This window comes from Geotrypetes seraphini, chromosome 1, assembly GCF_902459505.1.
Source record: "Geotrypetes seraphini chromosome 1, aGeoSer1.1, whole genome shotgun sequence".
Taxonomy (NCBI): domain Eukaryota; kingdom Metazoa; phylum Chordata; class Amphibia; order Gymnophiona; family Dermophiidae; genus Geotrypetes; species Geotrypetes seraphini.
In genome coordinates this window covers 155,664,122-155,688,255 of record NC_047084.1, presented here as the reverse complement: position 1 = coordinate 155,688,255, position 24,134 = coordinate 155,664,122, and the positions used below count along the sequence as shown (strand labels likewise).

At 45.7% G+C, this 24,134-nt stretch overlaps 1 protein-coding gene across 4 annotated transcripts in view; it reads right to left on the bottom strand.

Moving 5' to 3' along the window:
* Positions 1-24,134, bottom strand: part of ARHGAP10 (Rho GTPase activating protein 10) — a 520,437-nt gene that overhangs the window by 263,365 nt on the left and 232,938 nt on the right. For all 4 annotated transcript variants that reach the window (XR_004539086.1, XM_033940409.1, XM_033940432.1 and 1 more), the window contains one exon: positions 19,041-19,115. Coding sequence is in view for 3 of the 4 variants with exons in the window: in XM_033940409.1 (XP_033796300.1) it covers positions 19,041-19,115 (75 nt within the window). In the remaining variant the exon portion in view is untranslated. The remainder of the gene's footprint in view (positions 1-19,040; positions 19,116-24,134) is intronic.

Below are 24,134 nucleotides of genomic sequence, written 5' to 3'. Positions count from 1 at the left end.
CTCACTATAGCTTATGACTTCACATTTATAAGCATATTTAAGTTAAACAAACACATGCAGTCCCCTTTGAGTAACTCGCTAGCAAATTCCATTTGAAGAACTCATTTTGGAGTCAGTGCCTTTATATAGCGGAGCGCACAGGACAACCCATCTTAACGGAAGCCAACACTGATGACTTTCCCCCTGAACATGTAATGAATTGACAGAGTTTGTTGAAATAGTTTTAAAATAGATATTTTTACACATCACCCTTCCATTGCTATAGAAAATATAAAATTATGCTAATATAATGTAATCAAATATAATAACAAGACTTTTCATATCATAGACTTTGCCATTCATTCTGAAAGTCAACAATCTATGTTCCCGCTAAGCTAACCTATTAGCAATTGCTCATACATTCAGGAGCGTCGCTCATAGATTTTACACGGTCACTCAGAAATAAACGCTTGCAAATCTAGTTTTTAGAACTAGTTGCAAACACGAAAAAAAAAATTTTTAGAACTTGCCACTCAAATGAAAAAAAACCTGCTAATCCTTAGAGGGAATACTGATCACAATACTTCTGGTTGGCTCATTTTGAGTAAGGCATTTTAAAATAAAATATCTGCCACCAGGGTGTGCTTCTACTATATGCTTTTTTGCAACTAAGGATCTACAATTTTCTCATGTCTACTTAAAATGTATCCCTGTTTTATTTTCCAACAACCACTTAAAAGAAAATTTCAGTATTCACAATTCTTCCATGAAACATTGCTGACATTCATCTTGGAGTTTACAGTACACCCTTGGCATTTTATGTCACAATTTAATTTAGGTATCTGAACCTCTTTCATATCTCCTGTCAATCATAGTAACATAAACATAGACATAGTAGATGACGGCAGATAAAGACCCGAATGGTCCATCTAGTCTGCCCAACCTGATTCAATCTAAAAATTGGTTGTGGGGTTTATTTTTTCTTACTCCTTAACTATTTCTGGTCAAGAATCCAAAGCACTGCACCCCGGGTACCTATTCTTTAGGTCTCCAACTACTGAAGTCTCCGTCAAAGCTTACTCCAGTCCATCTACACCCTCCCCAGCCATTGAAGCCCTCCCCAGCCCATCCTCCCTCAAACGGCCATATGTAGACATAAACCATGCAAGTCTACCCCAGTTCTTCAATATTTACTATTATTTTCCTGATTCTAGATCCTCTGTGTTCATCCCACGCTTTTTTTGAACCTCCGTCACCGTTATACTCTCCACCACCTCTCTCGGGCAGCACATTCCAGGCATCCCACCACCCTACTCCGTAAGAAGATTTCCTTACATTGCTCTTGAGTATCCATCCCGCAACCTTCAAATTATGTCCTCCCTGGTTTTACCATTTTCCTTTCTCTGGAAAAGATTTTTGTTCTACATTAATGCCTCTTCAAGTATTTGAATGTCTGAATCATATCTCCTCTGTCCCTCCTTTCCTCTAAGGTATAACATATTCAGGGCTTCCAGTCTCTCCTCATATGTCTTTTGACGCAATCCTCTCTAGGGTGTACATATTTAGATCCTCATAGGGCTTTTACATGTGACCCCCCACTATTTTTCTAGCCCTTCTCTAGGACTATCACATCTAGCTTTGATTTTCAAATTCCTCATACAAAAATGGATCACAGAACCTGAAGAGTAAGTTAGCTCTCTTTCATTCCTTTGAGGCTTCTCGGATCTTCTCAAGTAGCATCACTATCTGTACCTTCATCAAATGAAACTGCATGATGAGACCTGCCAGCAAGCCTGCTCAGGAGTAGCCCCCCCACAATCTCGAGGAGAGCTTCTTTGATGACACTGGTACCAATCTTGATGACCGACGAGTGATGCGATGATCTTTTGGATCAAGAAGCATGCGATGTCGATGTTCGTCGATTGCTGCAATCGATGCAGAATCTAGAATCGGCACCATGTGGTTCAAGCTGGGTCAGTACCAAGAGAGTCTATGTAAGCACCGGTGTTGAATGCAACTTAAGTAGGTCACGAGCTTCCCTGTGGAAGAACTCCTTCAGCCACGTCAGGAAATACTTGGTTCTTGTGACTACAGGAACAATTTTTCTTTATTGTTAAAATAAGCTTTAAGGATGTTAGGTTTATACTGTTCAGACACAAGAGAGACAAGGCAAGGGAGCCTTCTCAAAAATCTCATCTTAAGTTGTTTCTAATTTTCACTATTATATCCATGCCTCTTTCTGTGTCTTTTTTTCAAACTATTTGTGGGAGCATGATAACATCTTGAGATACATTATCTACAATGAGTGACACCAAGTATCTAATGCAAGTATTTCATTCAATACAATCTCAGGTGAAAGCAACCTCATTACAGGAAGAACTGAAGAACTTTAAAGTTCTTAACCTAGTGATTCTCTAAGGACTCCAGGAAATGATTGAATGAACAAACTTGTCTTTCATAACAGAAAACACCAGATGCCTGCCATGTGGCTAGCTGAGGCTCAGAATCATCATATGTTTCTCCAGCCTCACAGTTCCATTTTCCAAGTCTTCTAATTTTCCCGTAGTCCCTTTTGTGAAATCACATAAATGTTCGGTGTACTCCCCAGAAACGTTTGCCAGTTGGGTGGGCATGAAAGAGTAGCCAGATGGCGACAGGAAAGTACAGGACAGTGTTATAAAGTTTACTGTTATTTATAAATGCAACCCTTCTATCTCTGCAAACATGTAGATATTTAAAAATAAATATATAAATGCAAAATAAATATATAATTGCAAAATAAATATATATAAAATAAATATATAATTGCAAATTTTAACAGGAACTGATTTAATGAGAATTTGTGCAACACAGGAAAAAACTGTGCATAAAAACATTATGGGCTCCTTTTACAAAGGTGCGTTAGGGCCTTAACGCGCGGAATAACGCGCACTAAAATGTCACGCGCGCTAGCCGCTACCGCCTCCTCTTGAGCAGGCGGTTAGTTTTTACGGGTAGCGCGCAATCCTGGGCTCCTTTTATCAAGCAGTGCTAGCGGTTTAACCCGCAGAATTACCGTGCGCTAAACCGCCGGCCGCGCTAGCCGCTAGCGCCTCCCTTGAGCAGGCGGTAGTTTTCAGGCCCAGCGCGGGGGTTAACGCGTGATGAAAAGCCACGGCGTTTAACCCCACTAGTGCGGCTTGGATAAAAAGAGCCCTATAGCACGCGCTAATCCCGGTGCGTGCACTAAAAATCACTAGCGCACCTTTGTAAAGGAGTCCTATATGTACAGTATATACACACATGCATATTACGCACACAAGGGTTGGTTCATAAATTACTTCTGGCAGAATTCTGCACAAAAAATATTCAAATTCTGTGCACAAAATCTGCAAGTTTATTTGATAACATTTAAACAACCATTTTGCTATTATCCAGAATGTTAGTACAATTCAGTATTTTCATTAAATTATACCAGAGGAAACAGAGGAGACTTCAATAGAAAGGTAGGGGAGGGTCATTGGGGGTGGGCAGACTAGATGGGCCGTGGCCCTTATCTGCTGTCTATTTCTATGTTTCTATGGTAATATCTTCTCACTTAGTGACACACACACACACTGTATATCTATACATATGCATATATCTACTGTATATTTATTAAAACACACAAATGAAAAATGGAAAATAATCTGAAATACTGCTAATATATACTTTATTTTACACACACACAACACATCACCCCTTCACAAAACTCTAGCGCCGGTTTCTAATGCTGGCTGTGGCAGTAACAGCTCTGACACTCATAGGAATTCTATGAGCGCCTGAGATGTTTCCACCACGGCTAGCACTAAAAAAGGTGCTAAGGTTTTGTAAAAGGGGGCATTAATTTATTTAAGTTATTTATACTCTCTTCTCCCCTCCTTTCCCCTAGTCCAACATCTCTTTCTTTCCTCTGCCCTTAGGTCTAACGTCTTCTCCCTGTCTACCTTGGAAACTTGTTTTTTTGCTTCTAGAAATTATTCAGCAGGAATAGTAATTCACACATTCTGCTGGACACTGACACCAGAGACTTCCTATCACCATGTTCTGCCATTCAGAATAGTTGTGTCAAAGAGAAGGTTCTAGAATTGTCCAAGGGCAGCATGTGCGCTTATCACCAAACACTGCTGAAAACTTCTACAAGTAAAAACAAGTTTTAAGTAGACTTAGGGGGGTTATGATATGTCAGGCCAATGGCAGGGGGTGGGGGAGGCAGGGGGAGAGATGGCAAACTGTAGACAGATTGTGTGAAATTTAGTATCTTTAGCTCTTGCCATGTCAAGTCATCAGATTAAATTAGCTGGGCAGAGCATCCAAAGGACCTGGGGAGAACACTAATATGATATTGTCCTGTTAAGAATTTCTTCAGTTCTAGTCACTACATGCCAAATATCTGATAGGTAACCATTTCCACTAGGCCAGGGGTAGGCAATTCCAGTCCTTGAGAGCCATAGCCAGGTCAGGTTTTCAGGATATCCACAATAAATATGCATGAGATAGATTTTCATCTCAAGGAGGCAGTGCATGCAAATCCATCTCATACATATTCATTGTGGATATCCTGAAAACCAGACCTGACTCTGGCTGTTGAGGACCGGAATTGCCTACCCCTACACTAGGCCTACCTTCTGTTTGGTTGAAATCCAAACTTTACATTAAAATAAATTTATAGACTACATTTTACCAACTTGAGTTCAAAGCAGCTAACAAAAAGATAGCTGAATAGTTTTCAGGAATTCCATAAAAATCTATATTTTAATTGCTCAAAATACAAATTTCCTATATAAAAAAAAGTTTTTAACAATTTCCAAATTGTAGAAAAGTCAGATTCTTGCCTTAGGGAAAGTGGAAGAGAAATTCCATATAGACTCTGCCTGATACGAAAGACTATTATTGTGAAATTTATACAATCTTACAGAAAGCAGAGTAAGAATTTCTGCCTCCCTATTTCCTGAAGCCACTGAAAGTGTGTACAGTACTCCCCCGATATTCGCGGTGTGTTCAGTTCCAACAATAAAATTTTAAAAAAACACAACGCACACTGTACGCATAGAAAATGTTAATTATCATTCCTATTCCAGGGTTTTTCAAAGAGGTCAAAGCAAATGACTCTATGCACTATCACCTCAGTAACAACCATACAAAAATAGACAAATATACCCCCCTTCCTTTTTACTAAACCACGATAGCAGTTTTTAGAGCGCAGGGAGCTGCGCTGAATGCCCAGCGCTGCTCTCGACGCTCATAGGCTCCCTGCGCTAAAAAACTCTATTGCGGTTTAGTAAAAGGGGACCTTAGTGTAAAATATAGACAGCAGATATAAATTCAGACACATTTTGATCACTAAATTTAAAATAAAATCATTTTTCCTATCTTGTCTGGTGATTTCATGAGTCTCTGGTTGCACTTTCTTCTTCTGACTGTGCATCCAATCTTTCTTCCCTTCTTTTAGCCTGTATGCTTCCTCTCCTCCAGACCTCGTTCCCTCCCCCAACTTTTCCTTCCTCTCTCCCTACCCTTTCTTTCTCTCTGCCTCCCTTTCTTTTTTTTCTGTTTCTCTTCTTTCCTTCTGTCTCCCTGCCTGCCCTTTTTCTTTCTTTCTCCCTGCCCTCCCCCAAGCCACTGCCATCGGGGACCAGGACCCAAACCGCCACCAATAACAGGCCCCAAACCGCCACCTATAACAGGCCCGAAAGCCGACACCGCCCCAAGCTCTCCCTGCTTCGGCCGACCAGCATTCCTCTCCCCGACGTCAATTCTGCCGTCGGGGAGAGGAAGGCTGATTGGCCCAAGATCGCGATCAACCTATTGGGGGAAATGCTGCCGCGTCCTGCCTTCGCGGAAACAGAAAGTAGGCAGGAACCGGCAGCAAGAAGAGCAAATGCTTCACTAACCTGTCTCCCGCCTTAGCCCATAGCGAACGCTTGCTTCAGGGCTCTCAACATGTGCGTGCCGGCTTCCCTTCTCCCCCCCCCCCCCGGACATAACTTCCGGTTTCGGAGGGAAGAGAAGGGAAGCCGGCACGCACACGTTAGAGCCACGGAGCATAAGTTCGCTACGGGCTGAAATCTCCAAGCCGGTTTTTTTTTTAATGTTCAGCAGCGGCGGCAGCAGCAGATGACAGCTGGGCGGACCGCACAGCTAAAAGGCCCTAGAGAGACACTGGAGAGGAAGGCTGATCGGCCCGGTATATCAGGACGGCAACACGAGTCTATCACGGAGCCCGGGATGGGCTCCGCAATCGACTCGCGTTGCCTTCCTGAGCTACTGGTCGATCGCAATCAACGTGTTGGGCACCTCTGGACTAGACAAACTTGAAATTGAGGGGAAAAGGGAAAGGAGGGGAAAAGTTACATATTTGAGAAGAAAAGGAGAGAGTGGGAATGGGATAAAACGTATAGGGTAGGGTCGCTTTGTTAAAGCAGTTGGTTGCGTAAAAGAGAAAAGGAAATAATAAAAATTTAAGAAAAGGAAAACAGAAGGTAAGTCTAAACACAGCCGAATGCGTCACAAAATAAAAAAGTCTTTAGGCTTATCTTGAATTTGTCTAGATGTTGTTCGTCGCGGAGTTGCTGTGGCAGAAAATTCCATAACGTAGGGGCAGCTACTGCAAAATTTATTTTCCGGGTGTAATAGAAGTCTTTTATGGAGGGAATAAACAGAAGCTTTTGATCAGTTGACCTTAGAGTACATGGGGAACATTGGGGAATGAGAAGCTTATCAAGAAATGAAGGCTGGTGAGAGAGTTTTATTTTGAAGGTCAGTAAGATGATTTTATAGGTGATACGATGAGTAACAGGGAGCCAATGTGCCTCTTTCAGAAGTGGAGTAACATGATCAAATTTGCCTGTTTTATAAATGAGTTTTATTGCTGTATTTTGTATTAATTGTAGGCGTCGGATTTCTTTATGGGGGAGACCGTTGAGAAGAGAGTTGCAATAATCTAAGTGGGAGATGACTAAAGAATGAACCAGGATATTGATTGAGTCGGTCTCTAGAATTGAAATTAGTGAACGAATGATGGGAAGTTTGAAGAAACAGATTTTTACGACCGAACTGATATGGTCGTGGAAAGTAAGATCCCTATCAATGATGACTCCTAATAGTTTTATTTTTGTTTCCATTTGTATTGGAGTGGATTTGATAGAAATTTTTCCCGATAAAGATTCGCAGGTTTTGATTGGAAGTAGGAGGGAGAGTTTATTTGAGTAAAGCCAAGCACTTGGTCCTTACCCCTTCTGCTCGTTGTAAATGTGAATGCGAGCTCCCGCCTCTTGCTTGGGCTGGGCCTTGAGCATCTGCGCATGCTCAAGGCCTTCTGGCTCTCGTTCTCTCGGAGATCTCGTTCTCTCGGAGAGAACGAGAGCCTGAAGGCCTTGAGCATGCGCAGATGCTCAAGGCCCAGCCCAGGCAAGAGGCGGGAGCTCGCATTCACACTTACAACGAGCAGAAGGGGTAAGGACCAAGTGCTTGGGAGGAAGGGCGGGCGGATGCCGCTTTCAGCACGGGGGTGCTTTGCGGTTCTTGTGGGGGGGGCGTTCGCGGGGGGGGGGAGGGTTGTGATGCCGATTCGGGGGGGTGCAATGCCAGTTAGAGCGGGGGGAGGGGGAGATGGAGCAGCGCCGATAGCCTCGGGGAGGGGGGGGTTGGTGGAACGAATTGTTCAAGTTTCCATTATCTTCTATGGGGAAAGTTGCTTTGATATAAGAGTGTTTTGGTTTAAGAGCATGCTTCTGGAACAAATTATGCTCTTAAACCAAGGTACCACTGTAATCTGACGAATATCATAAGGATGTGCTTTCCACAACCGTGGTCCCGCTACACTAAAGACCCTAGAACGGATTATGGCTTTAGCAATAGACTACAATGGAGGTACTTTCAACAGATGCTGAGACTCGGACTGCAGAGTACAAGGGGTACATATGGTACAATTAAAGTAGCCACTGCTTTGGGCAGTGCATGCCGTATGGCCTTGAACACTAGCACCAGGACCTTGAACTGAATTCTCTAAGAAACTGAGAGCCAATGCAACTTGGCCAACAAAAGAGTTACATGTTCATTATGAGGAACACAATCTTTTTCCTGACCCCCGAATCAACCTGATCTACTCTTTACTCGCTCTGGAAATGACCAGAGATCTTCTTTTGTAACCCATCTTCTATAACTCTTTTGTAATCCGCCTTGAACCACAAGGTAATGGTAGAACAGAAATCTCTAATGTAATGTAATACCCACAATCACTCTAGCTGCCGCATTCTGTACCACCTGCAACACCCTCAGCATCTTTCTTGGAAGTGCACAAAACAGAGCATTACAGTAAACCAAATGGGGCAACACCAAGAAGTGGTGGGGATAGGGTTTGGGACAATCGCTCCAAAAGGGGATAGTATTTCTCACATTTATGAAGCTTTACTGTATCAAGGGGACCCTCCTAAGTTCGACACTAAGAAGTGGGCATCTTTATTAGGCCATTCTCTAGACCAGTGGTTCTCAACCCTGTCCTGGAGGACCACCAGCCAATCGAGTTTTCAGGCTAATCCTAATGAATATGCATGAGAGAGATTTGCATATAATGGAAGTGACAGACAAGCAAATCTGCTCCATGAATATTCATTAGGGCTATCCTGAAAATACGTTTGGCCTGGTGGTCCTCCAGGACAGGGTTGGGAACCACTGCTCTAAACCAAGCTCTGTGGCGACAGATTTTCCACTTGCTTCTTAAGAGTATCCATGGCGAGTAATCTGGTCGAGAATGGGTTTAAACAACTTTATCAGGGATCACGTGACGCCATGCTGCGGGACAGACGCTAGTCTGTGTCTCTCCCGCGGCCCTCCACAGATTCCCCTCCCTCTTCGGGCACTCTTCGGATTTTGAGGCGCCGGCCCGGACCCCCCGATACCTCCCCTCCTCCGGACGCGGTGGGCGAGTTTCGGGCCGATTTCGTCGGGGCGTGGAGCAGGAATCGGCCCGCAAAGAAACGGACCGCGGCATGCAGGGGGAGGTCAAGATGGCGGCGCTGCCGTGCCCTGGAACGGCTACGGAATCCTGTCTGCGGCTGGCTGTAAGGAAGCATGTCCGTCCCTGAACCGAGGGGAACTTAGGAGAGGGGAGGTTTGCAGCTGCATCCAGCTTTACTACAACGAAAAATAACAGGAGCCACGTGGAGGGGGGTGCTGCACTGGGGTTGGACTCGCTGGTAAGGATTTCCCAGTGTACTTCTGAGAGAGATCGTGCTTGGTCACAGAGAGCTAGGATCACAGAATTTAATCGCCTCTCCAGTGAGCAGTCTGGGATCTGTGAAGTTGTGCAGCGAGACGGACGCTGGTCTGTGCCTCTCTCTCCCGCGGCCCTACGCAGCTTCCCCTCCCCCCTTTTTGGGCATTCTCGGGCTATTGAGCCTTTGGACCGGACCCTCCGATATCTCCCCTCCTCCGGACTCTGTGAGTGAGTCTCGGGCCGCTTTTGCGGTGGTATGTCGCTGAAGTCGGCCCGCAGAGAAAAGGACCGCGGCAAGCAAGGGGAACTCAAGATGGCGGCGCCGCCGAGTCCTGGAGCAGCTACGGGGGGGCCGGCTTGGATAACTGAAATCACGGCCGGAGTTACGGCGGCGATGGAGCTCGTGTTGGAACAAAAGCTCCTGCCGTTGGATCACAAGCTGGCGGTGGTCCAGGCTTCGCTGGATGCTATGGGCCAGGAGGCGGCGGCGTTCCGGCAGCGGGTGAGCGATGTGGAGGATAGCCTGCAGCACGTGGAGGATGTCCAGACAACACAGCAGCGCCTTATTTCTGCTCTCGAGGATCGCATTGAGGACCTGGAAAATAGATCACGCCGGTCCAATTTGCGTTTTATCGGATTTCCAGAGGCTGTGGCGGAGCGGGACTTGAGAGGCACGCTGGAAGCCTGGTTAGCTGCCTCCGTTACCTTTCCTGCGGATCTCGGCCCGCTTCGTATCGAGAGGGCGCATCGCCTGGGTCTCAGTTCAGCTCATCAGGCCCGGCCACGGGTGGTAATAGCAAAGATCTTGAACTACGCTCACAAACAGTCTATTCTTCAGGCGGCTCGGGGCGAGCGCGTTCTCACCTATCAAAACGGCAGGGTGCTCTGTTTTCAGGACTATTCTACGAAAGTGGCTCAGCAACGGCGGGCATTTGCTCCGGTGTGCTCTACGCTGGCGGCTCGCCATGTTCGCTTCGCCCTCCTCTACCCGGCGAGGTTGAGGGTCCATCACAATGGCACTACTCAGTTTTGTTCTACCGTAGCGGAGGCGCAGAGCATGTTGGATGCGTGGAATGTGGACCTGCCTTCTACTAGCGCCGCTGGTGTGATCTCCTCTACTGCTGGTCCGGCTTGATAGCTGCCGGTCTTCAGAGACACTCTTTCTTCTGGAGTTGGTGCAACTATGGTCTCCTTCTTGGATCTTTGTCAGGTCCTTAGATGGCCCTGTGCGGCTCTGTCTTTGATGGTGGCGCCGCTCGGATTCTGTGCTTCCAGATGCCGCGGTGTCCCTGGACTTTTGCTGGATTTCTCTCTTCGGAGCTCCTCATTCTTCTGGCTCGACCACAATTTGGGACTCCTTCTTGGATTTGGCTGGGACCTTGGTTGGACTTCGGTCTTTGACTGGGGCGCTGCTCAGCTTCTGTGCTTTTGACTTTCAGTGGTCTCCAGGCCCTTGGATGTGTGGGGCTTTCTTGTTTCTTACGGGTGGACGGGGCCTCTCTCTACCCCTAAACGGCCCAGGCTGTGTTGGGTGGACGGTGGCCTGGATCCATCTTTTGGAGCGGGTGTTGTTGAGCTTGTTGACTGGGGTGAGGGGCGTGCATGGGGACGAGTGGTTGGCGGAGTGTCTGATGCGAGGGGGGGAGGAGAGTTAGAGTGGGGGTTTTGGGGTTCCGGTTGAGTATGAGTTTGGGGTTCTTGGTTTTTCATTCTCAAGGGATATTAGGGGGTGGATAGGGTCGGGGATTAGGTTTCTTTGGGTCGGGGGGCCCTTCCTGGGACACTGAGGCATTCTATGAGGCTGTCTTGAGATCGGGAGATGGGTTCTATTCTGCTAGGTTGCTCTTGGGGGTTTGTCCAGTTCTCTTCGCTATTTTGGGGGGGTTTCTGTGGAGGGGGCATCTGTAGTGATTGGGTTCCTGTGGGGACCAGAAGGGTTGGGGTGGATGGGATGGGAGGAGTTTAGTGGGGTAGGATTGGTCTGGTTGGGTTTGGGGGTTGGGTTGGGGTGGGTGGTGGGTGGGGGTGGGTTGGTGTTGGGGGGGAGGGGAGGGTGGGGTGGGGAGGGTTGTTGTTTTTGTTCCATGGTGACCGCAGGCACTGGTTTCCGCAGGACTGTGGCCTTAGGAGGGGGGCTTGCTGGGACGCCTCTTCCTAGGCTTTTGAATTTTTTGATTCCTTGTTGGGTATTTTTGTTTCATTTTTATGTCCCTTAAGTTATTATCTTGGAATGTGGGGGGCATTCATTCCCCGATAAAGCGACAGAAGGTGCTTCGACAGCTGCGGAGGAGCCGGGCGGACGTGGCCTTTTTGCAGGAGACGCATTTGACTGCTGCGGAGCATGCCAAACTGCGCACCTGGTGGGTGGGGGATGTCCTGGATTCCCCGGCGTTGGGTAAGAGGGCTGGAGTGGCTATTTTGGTGGGTAAACATCTTCATTTGGAGGTACAGACTGTCCTTAGGGACCCGGAGGGTAGGTATGTGATAGCCTCGGTTAGTTTGAACTCTAAACCTTACATTCTCTGCAACCTTTATGCTCCCAATAGCCCGGGCGTGGGTTTTTTTCATCATTTAGCAGACCTTTTGTCGGTCTATGGAGATGTTCCTTTGTTGGTGGGGGGGGATTTCAATGAGGTGGCGGATCCTCTTTGGGATAGATCGTCGGGGGTGGGGAGGGAATCTCGGAAATCTGCTACTGGAATTGAGATTCTTTGTGCCTCCCTTGACTTGGTGGACGCCTGGAGGGTCTTGCATCCCTTGGAGAAGGATTTCACTCACGTTTCTCGGGCCCATGCTTCCTTATCTCGTATAGACTATATTCTCTGTTCCCGCTCTGTGTTTGCAGAGGTCGTAGAGTCTACGCTGGGGCCTATTGAGGTATCGGACCATGCTTGGGTGGCGTTGGTATGGCAGTTATCTCGGACGCCGGGGACCCCTCGGGGTTGGCGCTTTCCTTGCCACCTATATCGTGATAGTAAATTTCACGAACATCTGGTAGCCCGGTGGCGCTCATTTCAGGATACCAATGCAGCTCATTTTGGTACTCCTTCGTTGGCTTGGGAGACGGCAAAGGCGGTCCTTCGGGGTGAGATTATTTCCTATGCTAGTTTTCAGCGTAAAGCGCGCACGCGAGAGCTGCTTCGGCTGGAGAGACTGGTTTCTTCTCTCCGTCGACGCTACGGCACCACTCGGGCACTCCCGGATAGGGCTAGATTGCTGGAGACTCAGTGTGCGCTTAACTCTCTGTTACACCAACATGCTCGTCGGTCTATGGAGCATTATAGGTATCATCTTTATCGTTTTGCGAATAAGAGTAGTAAGTTTCTTGCAAAGCTAGTTCGACAGCAGCGGGGTAGTTCGCGTATTGCTTCTCTTCAGACGCGGAACTCGGAGATAGTGCATACTGATGGAGACATCAACAGGGAGTTGCGGGATTTCTTTGAGAACTTGTATTCTGCCCCCTCTGACCCTCTGCTAGATGGGGAGGTATATTTGACTGGTCGGGATCTCCCGACTCTTTCAGCTTCCTCTCGGGAGCAGTTGGAGGCGGAGGTTACTGCAGGGGAGATTGAGCGGGAGATCCGGGCTAGCGCTTTGGGTAAGTCTCCTGGCCCGGATGGGCTACGTAGCGAGTTTTATAAGATATTGCGAGCTGAGGTGGCGCCTTTGTTGGCTTCGGTGTTTAACGAGGCGGTCGGTTTGGGGGAGCTCCCTCGCCACTTGAATGTAGCACAGATTATTGTTCTGTTGAAACCTGGGAAGGATTCGACTAGACCCGAGTCGTACAGACCGATCTCTTTATTGAATTTTGAGGCTAAGCTTTTTGCTAAAGTTTTGGCCACCCGTCTTGCCTTGGTACTCCCGAGTCTTATTTCTGATCAGCAAGTGGGTTTTGTGAAGGGCCGTGCGATTGCTAAGAATGTCCGCCGTATATTAGCGGCTTTGGAGCGGACCGCACAGGATCAGGTGCCTTCTTTGATGATCAGCTTTGACGCCGAGAAGGCCTTTGACCAGGTGGATTGGGGCTTTATGTTCGAGGTCCTGCGAGTGTACGGTCTCGGCCCCTGGTTCATTCAGGCGGTGCGGACTCTTTATGAAAACCCGGTGGCCCGTGTGTGGGCCAATGATACCCTTTCTGATCCTTTTCCAATTTGTAGGGGTACTCGCCAGGGATGCCCCCTTTCACCTTTGTTGTTTGTCCTGACTCTGGATCCTCTCATTCGGGATGTGCAGGATAACCCGGACATAATGGGAATGGTCGTGGGGGCTCATCATTTTAAACTGGCGGCTTTTGCCGATGACCTCTTGGTTTATTTGACGGATCCTCGGGCCTCCCTCCCTGCTCTTTTGGAGTGTTTTCGTGAGTATGGGGATTTTTCTGGTTTCCGTTTAAATAAGCAGAAGTCGGAGGCTATGGCGTCTCCGGAATCTTTGCGGGTGGAATGGGGGCCGGATTTTCCTTTGCGCTGGGCGGGATCCTCTTTTCGATACCTTGGTATTTTGTTGTCTATGGATGTCTCCGCGCTTTACCGTTTGAATGTTGATCATTTGTTGCAGGGAACTAAGGGGCTTTTACGGCGCTGGTTGAATCTCCCGCTTTCCTTGATGGGCCGTGTTCATCTTTTTCGCATGATTATCTTCCCGAAATGGTTATTTGTCCTGCAAACGCTTCCATTCTTTCTTTTGGAAAAAGATATTTTGGGTCTTCAGAGACTGGTGATTTCATTTTGCTGGGGGGGTAAGAAAGGTAAAATGCATCGTTCTTTCCTTCAGGGGTCCTGGGCACAGGGAGGTTTGGGTCTTCCCTCGATTCGTTTGTATAATTTGGCATGCTTGCTTCGGCATGTCCGGGATTGGCTCTTTTTTGGCTCTCAGCATACTGATCGGGAGTTGGAGGTTGATTATTTTTTTCCGTGGGCTCTGCCTTATCTTTTACAGTGGGACGGGAAGGTGCGATTGGGGCCTGGGGCCCGTAGCTGCTTGGTGGAGCCGCTTCGTCGGGCTTGGAGATGTGTTTCGCGGATGTGGGGTCACTCGCCTTTTAGTTCTGTTCTGCTGCCCATAGTGGGCAATGCGGCCTTCAGTCCGGGACAGGACAATGTTGTTTTCAAAAGGTGGGCGAGGAAGGGACTCCGAACTTTGGAGCAGTTTCTCCAGATGGATGGTAGCGCTGTTCCTTTCTTGACTCTCCAGGCGTCCTGGTCTTTGGGTGCGACGGATCGGTTTGCTTATATGCAGCTCTCACATTATGTAGCCTCCTTGCCCAGGGACTCATTGACCCAGTCTTTTGCTATCACTGTACGCGACTTTTTCTTTGATGCTCAGTGGGATTGGCTTTCTATCTCTCAATATCATCGCAGATTGGTGGCTCTGCAGCCTCGGAGGGATTATCAGCGGCTTTTGGCATCTTGGGCCCGGGACCTGGGATGTCGCCCGCGGGTGGCGTCCTTGGCTCCTCTGGTGCGCCGGATACCTCGGGTGGTGCAGAGCGCCGAGCTCCGGGAATGTCACTTTCGGGTCTTACATCGGGGATATGTCTCGCAGCAGCGGGCCTTTTATTTCGGATGTGCCCCTACGGCTATTTGTCTGAAATGTCACCGGGTTGATAATTCTTTGGCACATGGGGTGTGGCTGTGTACTTCAATTTCTGCCTTTTGGATGGAGGTCCGCTGTTATTTGGAATCTTTGGTAGGTTATCGGCTCCCCTCATCGGTGGAAGGGACTATTTTTTTGGCGGAGGGCTATTTAGGCGGCCTTTCTGCAGGGGATAGCCAGCTCATTCGTAAGGGCTATATTGTGGGAATGAAATGTATTCTTACTCATTGGCTTCAGGACTCCCCGCCCACCATCTGGTATTGGCGCAATAAATTGCATCTTTTAATGGACTGGGAGTCCATGTCCGCTCGGTTCTCTGGATCTCGGAGCAAGCTTTTTCTGTCTGTTTGGGCTTCTTATTTGGATACTTTGCCCCCTGTGATAAAGAGCCAGGTGGTCAATCGCTTGCGGAAGCCAGTTGCCCCTGTCTTGCCAGTGGGTTGAGGGTGGGGTTTTGGGGGTGGGGGGTGTTGGGAGGGAGCGGTTGGGGGGTTGTGTCTAGTATGGATTTGGAGGGCTCCAGGCTATCAGAGTACAGGCCTGGACTCTCGCTGATATCTGGGATTTCTAGTTGGGTGTTACCATGTTAATCTGTATTGTGGCATTGTACTGAGAAAATGATTGTGTTCTCTCTGTTCTGTGTATATCTTTCATGTTGGTGAATAAAAAGTTTATACTAAACAACTTTATCAGTGGTACTTAACCCCAGTGAAACTTCACCACATTAAAGCAAATATTACTGAGTTATGCTGGCGGGGCTGTGAGGAACGGGGAACTTATCATCACATTTGGTGGCAATGCCCAAAAGCTAGGAGGTATTGGATAAATTATATTTGCATGGTTGACTGAAATGTGTGGGGTCCTGATTAAGAGAGAGTTGGGCTGTGGCCTTCTGAACTGCCCACTGGAGGGAGTACCAACTAAGTACCACAAACTGGTTGCTCTCGTAATGGAAGCCAGACTGGCGTTGCCAACTGCCTGGAAACAGCCTGTACCTCACGCTAATCTAATCTTCAGTTTATATATACTGGGTCATCTCCCATCGTTGCTCGACTCGGTTTATAAGTGGTCAAAGGCCAGAATACACTTGAAAGTAAAAAGAGTAGAAGAAAAGGGACTAGTTAAGACTATCATAAAAATAGATCTAGACAAGTGCAACTTAAAGTTGAACTATGTGTTCTCTTAGGCTTCCGCGGCTGATGTCATGATTGCAGCAGGTTTCCAGGTCTCGCCGCAGAAAGAACCAACGTTTCAGCCATCATGCTGTGGCTTTCTTCAAGTGGACTATGTTTGCCACACGTCGAGACTCAAAGCATTGCGCTCTAACAGACTTCGGACCTTTCTGAAAATTTAGAACCCTTATATACAATGGTGCACCCATTTGGGTTAAGTCTGTAGACTGAATATACCCTGAATATGTTCAGTTTTGGAGACCGTATCTGGCGAAAGACGTAAGAAGACTTGAGGTGGTCCAGAGGAGGGCGACGAAAATGATAGGAAGCTTGCGCCAGAAGACGTATGAGGAGAGACTGGAAGCCCTGAATATGTATACCCTAGAGGAAAGGAGAGACAGGGGAGATATGATTCAGACGTTCAAATACTTAAAGGGTATTACGTAGAACAAAATATTTTCCAGAGAAAGGAAAATGGTAAAGCCAGAGGACATAATTTGAGGTTGAAGGGTGGTAGATTCAAAGGCAATGTTAGGAAATTCTACTTTACGGAGATGGTGGTGGATGCCTGGAATGAGCTCCCGAGAGGTGGTGGAGAGTAAAACTGTAACTGAGTTCAAAGAAGCATGGGATGAACGCAGAGGATCTAGAATCAGAAAATATTAAATATTGAACTAAGGCCAGTACTGGGCAGACTTGCACGGTCTGTGTCTGTATATGGCCGTTTGGTGGAGGATGGGCTGGGGAGGGCTTCAATGGCTGGGAGGGTGTAGATGGGCTGGAGTAAGTCTTAACAGAGATTTCGGCAGTTGGAACCCAAGCACAGTACTGGGTAAAGCTTTGGATTCTTGCCCAGAAATAGCTAAAAAGAAAAAATTAAAAAAAAAAAAATATTTAAATTGAATCAGGTTGGGCAGACTGGATGGACCATTCGGGTCTTTATCTGCCGTCATCTACTATGTTACTATGTTAACTGTTGCTCTCCGGGTCGCTGATGGCAGAGGGGGGGGTGGATTGTCGGCTGATGTACTTATTGAGTCTGTGACAGCACTGCACTGAAGAGTTAAAGTACAAATGTATAGCAAGATATCATGTCGGCAACTTTGCAAGCTACGTAACGGAGTATTTTCAGTTGATGTAATGTTGTTTATTCTGTTAAAATAAAAAAGAAGTAGAGGCAGTCATTTTGAGATTGGAGCCAGCACAGATAGGCAATCGTTCCTACCCGTTCCGGCTCCAACCTCAAAATGTGTGCCATGACCTTCTCCCAAGAATACAGCTTGAAGTTGTGGTGGCCATTTTGACAAGGAAGCCAGCAGGGATCGCTCCTGCCCTGGCTGTGCTGTTGGATATCAACGTTTGTAAGGTAGGTCCCAAAGTGGTGCGGGTCCCCTGAGGAAAGCTGCTCCTGTTTGTGAGGATGGGAGGGGGAGGGAGGGAGCGGGAGGGGTCGCATAAATTTCAGGGATACCGTAGTGTTTCAGTCAAAAACACACTTGTATTTTCATCTGAAACAAAAAAGAGACAATTTGGTATTTGGGTCTGTTTCGCCAACGAAATTGAAACCGTCGGCCTCTACTACTGATCCCCTAATAATCCTGCATTGCGTTTCACAATGTGCCCTGCTTGGTTATAAAGCATCTAGGACAGAATAAAATTTATATGCAATAGAGATGTACCTGAAGGCAGTGTTTTTCAACCTTTTTACACCTATGGACCGGCAGAAATAAAAGAATTATTCTATGGACCGGCGGTTGAAGAACACTGGGCTAAGTCGTGGGCCAGACCCCGCCCATCTCTACCCGATCTCCACCCCAGACCTCGCCCCCATAATAGTGCTAATTGCACCTTGCAAGTCCAGTGCCTCATCTGGAAGCCTTCCCTCTGACGTTGCAATGTCAGAGAGAAGGCTTCCGATTAAGGCGCAGGATGCCCGTAGGAGCCGCTGCCCGTGGCTTTGTGCACTGAATCAGTTAGGAAGAGGGAGCTGGCTCGAAGATAACGCCACATCGATCGCACCGTGGACCGGCGGTTGAAGAACACAGTTTTGGGCCTGATGCACGTGCTGACCCTGTGGACCGGCAGGAAATTTCTGTGGACCGGCACTGGTCCATGGACCGGTGGTTGAAGAACACAGCCTTACGGCACTAATGCCGATTAACTGAATTGGGACATCAACATAATATTTAGCAAAGAAACTTCAGCATAATACAGCAACACAGAAGCCCTGATTCCTAATGTCTTGCTATTGTATCTAAACAAACTGCCCTATAACAAACCAAAAAAAAAAAAGATGTCATCCTTACAAGTGGCACTGAGCCGACAGCATCAGCTGATATGAAAGCACTTTGTCATTCCTGTAATGTCGAGAGCAACGAAATGAATTCACTTGCTGGTTTCCCTCTAGTCTGCCTTGCCAAAGAACACTGTGTTATCAGCACAGATGGAGAATGCATGGATCTGGAGAAGAGCTTGGTGCAAGCTGCTAACGGGCTGCACAGAATACCAATGAATCCCCAGGAATCAGACCTTTGCTGTCAAACCACGGTTCGTAAAAGAAATAATTCAAAAGACATGTAATCCCATTAGCCCCGTCAAGAGGCATGTACTGTCACCGCATTCCAGACAAGCTATCTGGCCACGTTCCATATGGGGGAGGGGAGGAAGGGGGGCACCTAGGGCTGATCCAGTGGTAAGGCGCAATCTGCCAACATCCCCAAACCTCTCTGCTCATAATAAAAACAGACTATGCAAAATAAAGATATCTGAACAGGAGGAAAATTAACAAATGATTGCTTTTGTAATCAATATTTTTGGCTTTTAACCTCCATTTCCCAGTCAACAAAATTCAGAAACATGCAACTAGGAAAATAGCCCTATAGTAGCTGGAATGTATAACTATGTAGCTTCCAAATGATGCGGTAACTGGATAAGAAATTTTAAATGCAAAACTTGCAGCGCTTGTGCAGCAAGAAAGAAAAGCACAGGAAGATTAAGAAATAAATTTAAAATCAGAACACGGTTAAAAAAAAAATAAAAATTATAAAATGGAGGCATACCCATCAACAAATTGAGAAGTCTCTGGACCTTTGAACTCACCCCCACAACTCTGTACAATCCCTGGTCATTTATACCTATTGGAAAAAAAACAACAAAAAAAAACAACACAATAAAGTTAGTTAATATGAAAAAAAAAAAAATCCATAATGCAGTAGCTGTACACAAAGTTGTTCTGGTCTTAAATTCTCAGTAAACTTTGCCACGTATCCACGTCTTGCATTTTGCCACGGGCGTACAGACCGTGATGGTATTGGTGTATCCTTAAAACGTCAATTGCCCTCTTACAATGTCCTTAGTGCTCCAAAAGGGCAAGTCTAGTAATAATGACTGAAATTAGACGCCAATTGCGTGGTTAAGGTTTACAGAATACAACAAGCATCATTCACTGGCAGTTAAGGGTTCCTTTTACAAAGGCGCGTTAGGGCTTTAACCCGTGGAACAGCGCGTGCTGAATTTGCTGCGCGCACTAGACCTTAACGCCAGCACTGAACTGGCGTTAGTTCTAGAATTGAAGCAGGGGTTTAGCACGCAATAAAATCCTGCGTGCGCTAAAAACGCTAGCGCACCTTAGTTAAAGGAGCCCTAAATGTTTTATGTGCTAGGCACTATTTATTGACACTTGAGTCGCATGACGCTTCACAAATGGGCTGTACCACTGGGTGGAACACAGGTGTGTCATAGGCATGCTGCCTAGCGATTTGTTTACCTTACAGAATAGTCATCAGATACGCATGTTACAAGGTACAGTGAGACGCACAATTGACCTGGATAAGTTGACGTGGCTTAATTTTGGCCAAAGTTGTCGCATCTACATTTAGATGCCACTTTACAGAATTGTTCCCCCAAGGTTTTATAAAATAAAAGTATTCGGTATTCAGTGGAAATATTAGATAGTGCTATGGTGGTCTGTGGGCAGAACAAATGAGGTTCAATAGCACCAGCCACTGGTCCTTACGAGCAGGAGTCCTCCACCTAAAAATCTCCCTGTGGGAGATACTGTTTCACTATCATATTTTCAACAGTGAGGGATAGATAAGCTCTGAACTAGAGAATGGCACAGGGACAAATTTTTCCCTGTCCCCGCAGGAACTCATTTTCCCATCCCATCCCGGCAAGTTCTTTTCCTGTCCCTGCCCCATTCCATCAAGATCTGTCCTCAACTGCACAAGCCTCAAACACTTTAAAATCCTAAGTAGCAACATTCTAGAGCTCAGATTGTGATGTCATAATGCCTCATTCCACCAATGCCTAAGCTCCATCCTCATCTGCACAAGCTACAAACACTTTAAAATCATAGGTAGCAACATTCTAGAGCTCAGATTGTGATGTCATAATGCCTCATTAAAACCAATGCCTAAGCTCAGTCCTCATTTGAACAAGCCTGAAACACTTTAAAATCATAAGTAGCAACATTCTAGAGCTCAGATTGTGATGTCATAATGCCTCATTCCACCAATGCCTAAGCTCCGTCCTCATCTGCACAAACCTCAAACACTTTAAAATCATAAGTGCTCAAGGACTGAGCGGTTAAGGCAGAGCTTACAGGAATGGGGCAGGTTTTCAGGATATCCACAATGAATATGCATGAGAGATTTGCCTGCATTGCCTTCTTAGTATGCAAATCTCTCATGCATGTTCATTGTGTATATCCTGAAAACCTGGCCTGCCAATAGATCTCGAGGACTGGACTAGGGCAGCCCTGCTCTAGATCACTGATAAATATGTTAAAAAAAAAAAAAAAATCAATGGTCCCAGCCACTATTTACCCTTTGCTATTGAAAATATTGACCATTTAAACCTACTCTGTTTTCTGTCTTTCAACCAGTTCTTATTCAATAATAGGACATTACCTCCTATCTCATAACTTTCTAATTTCCTCAGAAGTCTTTCATGACGTACTTTGTCAAATGCCTTTTGAAAATCCAAATACACAATATCAACCGGTTCACCTTTATCCACATGTTCATTCAGAGGCATTATAATATTCTCACATTTATTTGCCATCCCTATCCTCTTTGCTTTTTTTCCCACAGCCATACATGGCCAGAAGATATCAGTGTACTTTCTACAATGACAACCAGATCTTTTTCTTGGGTGCTGACTCCTAAGGTGGACCCTAGCATCTAGTAAGTATCATTTGATTAGTTTTCCCAATGTGCACCATTTTGCATTTGTCCACATTAAATGTAATCTGCCATTTGAATGCCCAGTCTTCCTGCAATGGTTCAAAGTCCTCATGTGTTTTGACAACTTTGAATAATTTAGTATCATCTGCAAATTTGATCACCTCACTTGTCATTCCAATTTCCAGATCAATTATAAATATGCTAAATAGCAGTGGTCCTTTTTCTATTATTTGAAGGAAGTTATTTTGGCTCTATTAGCTTCTTTCACTTCACCTTTTAACCATGCCAGTTCTCGTTTTCTCATCTTTGTTAATACGTGGAATACATCTGGTCTGGGCTTCCACAATGTAATTTTCAAATAACGTCCATGCCTGATTTAAACTCCACTGAGTCCAGCAACAGGTCTTTGACAGTAGCTAGCTCTAATGCACTCTGGGATTTATAGGTCACGTTATGCCTACATAGGTTCAAGGTGACTTACAAAAATGGAATACGGAGAATAGGTGCGGTACAAGGAAGCTCAGGTATACATTACAGCATAGAGAAGCATTAGGCTAAGATCTTTGGGAATGAAGACAGAGAAGACGTATTACGTAATTAAAGGGGAATTTGCTACAACTCTTAAGGTATTGCAGGAGGTATATTTAAAGAACATCTGAGGAGAACCATGTGCAGCAAGAGAGTAAGTGTGGTTAGAAGAAGCAAGTCATGAGGTAGGTAGTTTGTTACAGTCATTATCCAGTGTTAGTAAAGTACTTGGTTCCCTTGTAGTAATAGGATAAAGAGTGGTACCATGCGTCTATTTCTCCGAGTCTGTTGTGTTTGAGTCTTGTCTGGCGCTGATGAATGTTGGATTTAGTTGCTGGTTGAGTCAAAGGGAAAGGTCTTTAGTTTCTTGCGAATCTTGGTGTAGTTAAATTCAGCTCCAATTGCTGTTGGGTGGTTGTTCCAAGCTTTCACCCCCCAGAGAATGTAAACATCTGAGCGGAATATATGTTTATACTTGAGGATTTGTGTTGGTGGTGGGGGCCATGTACACTGTGGCCTACCCCATCCCATCTCAGTTAGAGGTCTGAACAGGGATTGCGGGAACCCCGCGGGTCCCGCAGGAATCCCCCCTAACCCACGGGACTTCCACGGGGACCCCTCTCTGGCCCACGGGACTCCCACGGGGACCCCCCTCTAGCCAACGGGACTCCCAAGGGGATGGAAGGCTTTGGAAGCAGGGTTCGTCCATATAATATAATGGACACGTCAGCCTTAGTAAAAGAGGGGGTTTATAAGTTAATTACCTAAACAGAAAACAAAAAAAAGGGTTCCACCAAAGAGATGCCACAAGGAAAACAGCAAAAGAAACTGTGGAATTGATGAACCTGTCAGAAGTAATTGCTGCTTTTTATGGGGACGGGCGGGGATGGAGGTAATTCCTTGCGGGGATGGGTGGGGACGGAGAGGATTCTGACGGGGACGGGTGGGGATGGGTGAGATTTCTGTCCCCAAGCAACTCTCTAATCTCAGTGCCTATGGTATTAGTTTACCACATCAGGGGGGGGGAGCAAATTTTCTACTATGGGTTAAGAAGCCATGCACATTCTTTGACCACTCAGCTTCTATGTTATATGGTGCTAATAAGAATCTTTGCGCTATGGTTCTCAGTTTCTATAATGTAGTAAAGTAGTTAAGAATTCAGCGATGCACAGTAGATCTTACAACAGTTCTCCAGCATAATGATCTGTCTCACTCCAGACTCGGCCTTTATTACTACTTTTTCCCGACACAGAAAAATGACTCCCACCAACATCTGAAGGGAAGTGCAGGCTGCCATGATTAGGTTCATACTCCTAAGGTCAGCTGACGGGCACATGCTCTCTTTGATAATCTCCTCTCAAGGGGAATAGTCCAAAATGTGTTCCTCAATTTCTACTTGATATTGTAAAATTCACCATTGATTTTTTTTTTTTTCAATATAAGCTATGGCCCTATTATATGTAATGTAATGTAATGTAATTTATTTCTTATATACCGCTACATCCGTTAGGTTCTAAGCGGTTTACAGAAAATATACATTAAGATTAGAAATAAGAAAGGTACTTGAAAAATTCCCTTACTGTCCCGAAGGCTCACAATCTAACTAAAGTACCTGGAGGGTAATAGAGAAGTGAAAAGTAGAGTTAGAGGAAAAATAAAAATAAAATAAAAAATTCTGGAGAAATTTAAATGATAGAAATAGAACAAAACAAAGACAAAAGGCAAAACAATAGATAAGATTAAAGATAAATCATAAGCTGGAAAGAAAAATAAAATAAAACTTTGTCTTCAATCCACGGTTTCAGCGTCAGTGATGAAGTGGAGCAAGTAAGTTTATTTCATAAATGAACTATTATTGCCATTCCATAGTTAAAAAAAAAAAAAGGGAATTGCTGCTTGATTGAGGCCTGCCATCAGCGTTTTGGAACCCAAACTGGAATTATACTACTGAAGGCCTTGAAGGAGGGTATGAGAATAGAGGTCCCCGCCCTGACATTGTTTATCTGCATCCTTAACCCTTTCAGGACCATAAGGATCGTAGGCCAATTTTTGTGGTTTTGACGACATTTTTATGGTAAAAAGGGCTTGCAGATGCCAAAAAATTGATTTGTTTTGTGAAATATCATTATTTTTATTTTAAAAAAATCACACTTCTGGCTTATGGACAGTGTGGCAAGTGAATCTTCTCGTCAATCTGGCAACGACGCTAATGAATGAATGTCGGAACCAGTTTGTTTACATAAAGGCAGTATCATATGGAATCCGTACATATCAAATTTAGAACTGTAGACTATCCCAATCAAAATTTATAGGATTTTAAAGTTATGGGACAAATATGTCCCTTGGTCCTGAAAGGGCTACGATACATCTACGAGTCGGGCCATAAGAGCTATAAGATTAAACATTCCTTACAAGCCAAAAGTAATAAGATTTTTGCAG